At 40.5% G+C, this 7,908-nt stretch overlaps 1 protein-coding gene across 2 annotated transcripts in view; it reads left to right on the plus strand.

The window, feature by feature from the left end:
- Window positions 1-2,557, plus strand: part of LOC133659914 (ATP-dependent translocase ABCB1-like) — a 73,350-nt gene extending 70,793 nt beyond the window's left edge. Inside the window, exon 26 of one of the 2 annotated variants that reach the window (XM_062062771.1) lies at window positions 23-2,557. In XM_062062771.1, coding sequence (XP_061918755.1) covers window positions 23-238 — 216 coding nt within the window. In that variant the 3' untranslated portion in view covers window positions 239-2,557. The remainder of the gene's footprint in view (window positions 1-22) is intronic. The other variant, XM_062062770.1, reaches the window with a different exon arrangement.
- The last annotated feature ends 5,351 nt before the right edge of the window (window positions 2,558-7,908 follow it).

Consider the following 7,908-nt stretch of genomic DNA (forward strand, 5'->3'; position numbering starts at 1 on the left):
TTTTGTCCTCTCATTGATCAAGGTGGTGCAGGAGGCGTTGGACAAAGCAAGGCAGGGCAGGACGTGTATAGTTGTCGCCCACCGTCTGTCTACCATCCAAAACGCAGACCGCATTGTTGTATTTCAAAGAGGTGTGGTTATAGAACAAGGGACACATCAACAACTGTTATCCAAAAAGGGAGTTTATCACATGCTGGTCACAACCCAGATGGGTCATGGAAGGGAATCAGAAGATTAATTAAATGTATTTCAATAGGTTTACAAATAGAAACTTATTATTGTTGTATTATTGTTTTAATTAGTAGTAGCACCTGATTGTTTGAACGTACTACCTCAGCATTGGAATTCGTGCTGACTTTGTGTCCACTGGCTAACATAAATTGCCTTTAAAGTCAAATCGCCTTTTTTGTATACATACAGTATATATATATGTATATACAATTTTAGGGGTGTAACGGTACGTGTATTTGTATTGAACCGTTTCGGTACGGGGGTTCGGTTCGGTTCGGAGGTGTACCGAACGAGTACACATGCTAGCAACGACCGGGCTAGGACAACATGTAAAATCCAGAGCTGGAAGACCCTCCTGCCTCGTTAAGATCTCCCGTTTGGGAACACTTTGGCTGCGCGATACAACAATGGAGGACGGAGGTTTGCCGACATCGTTCAGCAGCTGCTTCTGACAACACGTCAAACATGTGTTGCACCTTTCCTGCTTCCGGCTCCCAGACCGTAGTCGAGGAGCACAGGGGAGACACTCCTCCAGGGTCGATGTATTCTCGGGGGCAACACCCTTCACTCTGCCCGGCAGTGGGTCTCCACAGCTCCGGACTCCAGAGTAAATGACGAGTCCGGCGATTAGTTGCAAATCGTGGCTTTATTGAGGTCTTGCACACAGCCAATCCAACAAAACACTAGCCACTCCCCACACTCACGCTACCGCTCCCTCACCTCGCTCGCCCACACACTCACCTCACATGCTGTCACATATTAAAGGGCCACACACACACATACGCTACTCTCATAACACATGCTAACCCATTCGAAGCTGTTATATACCCATATATATGGTTGGGCATTACACCAATAATAATAAGGACACGGAAACGTTGGTTGCTCTGTAGCTTCACGCTTACTACTGTCAAGGTCAACAACAACTCTGTACGATACAGGAAGTGACATCACAAGCAGAAGGCATGACGGTAACTCAGCAGGGACAAAACTAGGACTGTTAATACACAACATCCCTCCCCTTTTACTTTTAAGGTTCCCTTACCAAAAATAAAATAAACAAAATCAAAACCGACTTCAAAATACACGTCAGTCTCTTCTGTGAAATATAACTGTTCAACGATAACTTTAAACAAATACAACACTTGCCTGAACTAGAGAATGAGGGTGGACTACCTCAATCCCAAACTGAACCCTGGGGGTTATTCTGCCCCAATGACACGGGTCAGACTACAATGACAGTCTATCTGGGGGTCGTCTTTCTCGTTGAGGGTAAACATGACCTCTAGGCACTTCGGTCACTGTAGATCAGGGGTGCTCATTACGTCGATCGCGATCTACCGGTGGATCATGGAGGGTGTGTCAGTCGATCCCCAGCCAGGCATTAAAAAAATAGTCCTAAAAATGAGCGATCATAAATCTTCACTATGACGTCACTTTCGTTACTTGATTGACATTCACGGCACCCGAGGGTCTTCTGAGATGACGCTGGCTGCTGCCAGCTCATTATTAAGAAAAAAATACCGACAGGATGAAGGCGAGAAACACTTTTTATTTCAACAGACTCTGGCGCCGTACCTGTTGTCAAAACTCCAAAGACCGACTGCACAGTTCCTGCCTTCACAATAAAAGCTCTGCTTCATCCTGCCTGCGCTAAGAGTCTCAGAAAGCTGGCGTGCACAAGCTAGCAAGCTACAGAGTTTGCCGCCAATGTATTTCTTGTCAAGTGTATACAAAGGAGTACGGAAGCTGGACAAATAAGATGCCAAAAACCAACCACTTTCATGTGGTATTGGACAGAAAGGGTGACTTTTTTTCTCCTCCATTTGAAAATGCGGACGTTATCAGCACTACTGTCTGATTCCTATCAAAGCAAGTCATCAGAATCAGGTAATACACCAACTTATATTCTTGTCTTCATGAAAGAAAGGAATCTATATGTATTAAACATGCTTGCATTATCTTTAAAGGCCTACTGAAATGATTGTTTTAAATTTAAACGGGAATTGCAGATCCATTCTATGTGTCATACTTGATCATTTCGCGATATTGCCATATTTTTGCTGAAAGGATTTAGTAGAGAAAATCGACGATAAAGTTCGCAACTTTTGCTCGCTGATAAAAAAAAGCCTTGCCTGTACCGGAAGTAGCGTGACGTCACAGGAGCTAGTATTCCTCACAATTCCCCATTGCTTACAATGGAGCGAGAGAGATTCGGACCGAGAAAGTGATGATTACCCCATTAATTTGAGCGAGGATGAAAGATTCGTAGATGAGGAACGTTACAGTGAACGACTTGAGAGGCAGTGATGGACGTATCTTTTTTCGCTCTGACCGTAACTTAGGTACAAGCTGGCTCATTGGATTCCACACTCTCCTTTTTATATTGTGGATCACGGATTTGTATTTTAAACCACCTCGGATACTATATCCTCTTGAAAATGAGAGTCGAGCACGCGAAATGGACATTTAAAGTGACTTTTATCTCCAAGACAATACATCGGTGACACACTTAGCTACTGAGCTAGCGCGATAGCATCGTTCTCAAATGAAGATAGAAACAAAATAAATAAACCTCTGACTGGAAGGATAGATAGAAAATCAACAATACTATTAAACCGTGGACATGTAAATACACGGTTAATGATTTCCAGGCTGGCGAAGGTTAACAATGCTGTGCTAACGACGCCATTGAAGCTAACTTAGCAACCAGACCTCACAGAACTATGTACTCTCTCCTTTTTCTATTGTGAATCACGGATTTGTATTTTAAACCACCTCGGATACTATATCCTCTTGAAAATGAGAGTCGAGCACGCGAAATGGACATTTAAAGTGACTTATCTCCAAGACAATACATCGGTGACACACTTAGCTACTGAGCTAGCGCGTAGCATCGTTCTCAAATGAAGATAGAAACCCATCAACAGCCGTGCTCACCTGCATTCCAGCGATCAACTGCACGACGAAGGACTTCATCCGTAGGTTTGTCGGCAAGCATCGGCTAGGCGTAGTAAGTAGTCCTTGTTGTGTTGCTGTAAGTATTGTAATGCCCCGCAGTGGAGAAGGAGTCACACAGACGAGGAAGCGCTGCTCAATCGCTTTATTAAAAAGCGGTAACTGGTTGTAGTTCAAAAAGTAACGCACACACATACACGAGCTGCTGTTAGCCAAAACTCACGCTCACACACACAAGTTCTCCGCCAACTCACTCGCGCATGCGCGTTCCCCGAACCCTTAAAGACAGTACACTAATGCAAATATCACAGATATTATAGTATTGTACTTAGCCGCTAAGACACCGATCGATCCCACCTACAACGTTTTTCTTTGCAGTCTCCATTGTTCATTAAACAAATTGCAAAAGATTCACCAACACAGATGTCCAGAATAATGTGGAATTTTGTCGAAGAAAACAAGAGGCTTTTCTATCGGGTCCGATGGGGTCCAACCACTTCCGTTGCTTTTGTGACGTCACGCGCATAAATCATATCCAAAGGAGTTTTTCAACCGGAAGTGTGGCGGGAATTTTAAAATTGCACTTTATAAGTTAACCCGGCCGTATTGGCATGTGTTGCAATGTTAAGATTTCATCATTGATATATAAACTATCAGACTACGTGGTTGGTAGTAGTGGGTTTCAGTAGGCCTTTAAACACATTTGACTTGTTAACAATATTAACTATATGTGTTAATTAGAAAGGTGTTTCACAACAGTGGTTAAGTAGTTATTTTAAGTAATAGATCTCAATATGTAGAAATTAATAAGACTAAATTTGCCCTAGTGTGTGAATGTTGTCTGTCTATCTATCTGTGTAGATATGATTTAGGGCAGTGGTTTTCAACCTTTTTTCCCAGTAAAATAAAGAAATAAAATACAGCATAATGTCATTATTTTCTGATTTATTAAATTGTATAACAGTGCACCATATTGCTCATTTGTTGTGGTCTTACTTGACTTATTTGGACAAACAAAAAATAAGAATAACTAAAACGTTTTAAAAATTAAACAAGTGATTAAATTATAATAAAGATTTCTATACATATAATCAATCATCAACCTTCTTTGGATATTGCAATAGAGATCCATCTGGGCTCGTGAACTTAATTCTGAATATTTATTTTGTTGAAGAATTATTCTTCTATAATTATATTTATAAAGGATTTTGAATTGTCGCTATTTTAAAATATTTAAAATCTCAGGTACCCCTTGGCATACCTTCAAGTACCCCCCTTTTTTGTCCGGGCGGAAACACCATACCCTCCTTTGAGAACTACTGGTTTAGCCAGGGGTGGGCAATTAATTTTTACCGGGGGCCGCATGAGCTACCCGAGCACTGCTGGAGGGCCACATCGACAATATTTCAATTACATTTTGCTCAATATTATTTTTGATATATACCGTAAGATAAATAATAATAATAATAATAATAATAATTAATAATAATAGTAATACTTCAACATAGTGTGTGTAACAGCATCCCATGACTAATATAAATAAATTAACATTAATAATAAATGACAGTAAAATAAGCACACGTATGACTGAGGAGTCATAGTGTAACTTTGTGTGGTGTTTGAGTTGTCCGACTTTTTGTGTGGCCTTAAACGCACCAGTGGTTTAGTGCTATGCGTGTTGGTGACAGATGACAAGTTGGTTTTGGCCTGGTTTGTACGGCAGAAAATGACTAGTTTTTCGAGATAGAATTGTTTTACTCATGTTTTTGGTGTGGTTATGTCCGAATATAAACAGTTTTGCTAAATAAAGTGATCAATATAATTACTGTCCTCGAAGCATCTCGATAGACGTTACAATAATTGAACGGTGTTCAATTGAACGGTGTTGACGAACACAGTTAGGGCCGCTTGTTGTCACTGTCACTCAAAGTTGCATTGCAAAATTCCATAGAATAAATATGTTTATTTTGTTTAGAATTCAGATGGGATTTGATTTGGTGCGCGGCATATATGCGCAGGCACGCACCTTAGAGGGGACGTTGCTTTGCAGTTCATGTCTTGTTGAAAACACGGCATTCCTCATCAACTTTTCTCTTTTTAGCGTCTCGGGTGTAAACCGTGCATCACTTGTCGCTGCATGTGCACCTTCACTCGCAGGTTACACACGGACACACGCCCATAAATAATACTTTTCAAAATAAAAGCAGCACAGTTGTATTGCGCGCACGACATAGATGTTTTTTCAACTTTATTTTGTAATTGCAGCTGTTCACATTCACTCACAATCACGCACACGCATACGTCCACACGGAAGTAATACAAATAACGATTTTCAAAACAAAAGCAGCACCGTTGTATTGCACACTCGACATAGATACTTTTTAAAATTTATTTTGTAATTTATAATTGGCCTCACGCGGGCCGGACAGGGACGCACAAAGGGCCGGATGCGGCCCGCGGGCCGCAGAATGCCCAGGTCTGGGTTTAGCCTATAAAAAATAATTTGTCTCATACATCATTACACTGTACAACTCCTCTTTGGGGGGCTAGGATGACAGGGAATGCAAAACAATAACAGTGCAATACTTTTTTTTTATATCATGGTCGTTAATGCCTAGTTTCTCTTTTAATAGAATCTATTTTGTTTCCATTTATACCCTTATTAGTTACTGTTTACTTTTTAGTTCTTCTTCCAAAGGGAACTCTCCTGAAGGAATCAATAACGTTTTATCTGTCTATCTATCTATCTATTACTAACCTGAGCACAATTCATGACGTCATGCTCATCTTGCAGACAGTTATTTCCATTTAGTTTTATTCTCTATTTGTAATTCTACATGCACCAATGTCACATAGAAATTTGCTTTCTTTGTTATTTATTTACATTATTATTTCTGGTTTACTTGCTGTCTGTTTACTTAAGTTCTCATATTCTGGTCTGTCTTCCTTCTGATTAGAATTTGTTTAACGCTTCTCTACGTTTTGTTTTGACAATGGCGCTGAGTGGCTCTTATCTGTACTTCTTCAGACTCTGTTTCACAGATGCCCTTAGATGTATTAGAATATAAATGTAACTTTTATTTTATTGTGTGTTTATTCCTAAAAAAATTAAAATGTCAATGTATGATCAATTTATCTTTATCAAATTTAAATTCAATATTATTAATTTATTTGTTGTATAACTATTAATTCAAAGTTACAATGTGTCCTAATCTATGATGTTCGTGCGTGTGTGTTTGTCTCAACTTCCACACAGAAACTGGATGGATCAGATAAGCAACAAGGCTGTACCAAAAAAAAGTATACTAGACATATAAATGAATGATGAATTAAACAATGTTTCAATGTCCCACAATCCGTATTTATTTATTGATATTTAAACGTGTAATTTTCCATATATCTATTATTTTACTGGACTTAGCAAACACCTACTACTAGCACACTCTACAGACCGAGAATAACTGTTCAACCACACTTAGTAATGCCAAGCTAGATGCTAACTTAGCCTTACTATGCCTCAGTAAGCAAACTTTTGCTAACCTAGCCCAATGCTATGCTAACACAATGCTAACCTAGCTCAATGCTATGCTAACACAATGCTAACCCAGCTCAATGCTATCAGTGTCACTCCTCTTCGAAGCAATGCCTCACGCAGCTGTCACTCACACAGCCTCGTCACACGCACACACTCTTATCTCAAAATGTCTCCCAGCTTTTTTTTTTTATATGCGTCACACAGTCACTCACACACAGAGAATTTACCAGCGAGCAAGAGCCTTTTTTCCCGTACTCAAAATCTCAGTGTGTAAAACAACTGTAATATCGCACAGTCACAATCACCAGTATAGTTAAAAACAAATTCAAATGACTGGAATTCGCTCGCAGCGCCCAAGAGGGGGAGCCTCCCTGCTTAGGCTGCTGCCTCCGCGATCCAACCTCTTGATAAGCGGAAGAAAATAATTATATGGATGGATCATTCACTCATGTGTTTTCTGTACATAACTTTGTCTATTTTCTCACACGCACACACATAACCGACAATTTCCCAGCTCTTGCAGATCAGCGTGGGTGCGAAAAAAGCGTGAGGGGAGAGGTTGATTTTTTCAGAGGGGAATTAAAACAGATAAGAAACCAGGTGCTACACAAATGTTATTACAATACGCAGATATATATATATATAAATTTAAAAAACACACATTTTTATCCCACAAACCACTCCCCCCTGGTCCGGACCAATAAAAACAACTAATGCACGCGTGCTTTTGTGGAATCGGCCGTCTCATAACACACACACGCAGGTCATTCTTACTCATATAACGGCGATTAACCCGTTTAGCGGAGCGTACCCTGCTTTTCCTTCCTGACCAACACGGATAACAGCCTAAGGCGCTGTAGAATCACCAGGAATCACCCCCCAATCCTACAGTACATCGTGTCTGGTCAGTCCATATAGTTTCACCAAGGCTCTACCATATGGAGCCCTTACTCTATCCATCTATACTGCAGCAAATTTCCAAATTCGTGACAACTTGGCTCAGTTGATCTCCTTTACCGGAGTCACTGAACGATCACCTTATATCAGGCTTTTTACCCGGCTGCAGCTTCCACATAGACAGATACGTAGGACCTTCATAGACGTCATAAATTTGTGTGGGTCAAATGTCACATCAGTTAGCCAACCTTGCCTTAAATTTCGCTGTGTCCAACTCCGGCTAACCA

The sequence above is a fragment of the Entelurus aequoreus genome, linkage group LG11 (assembly GCF_033978785.1).
Source record: "Entelurus aequoreus isolate RoL-2023_Sb linkage group LG11, RoL_Eaeq_v1.1, whole genome shotgun sequence".
Lineage (NCBI taxonomy): Eukaryota > Metazoa > Chordata > Actinopteri > Syngnathiformes > Syngnathidae > Entelurus > Entelurus aequoreus.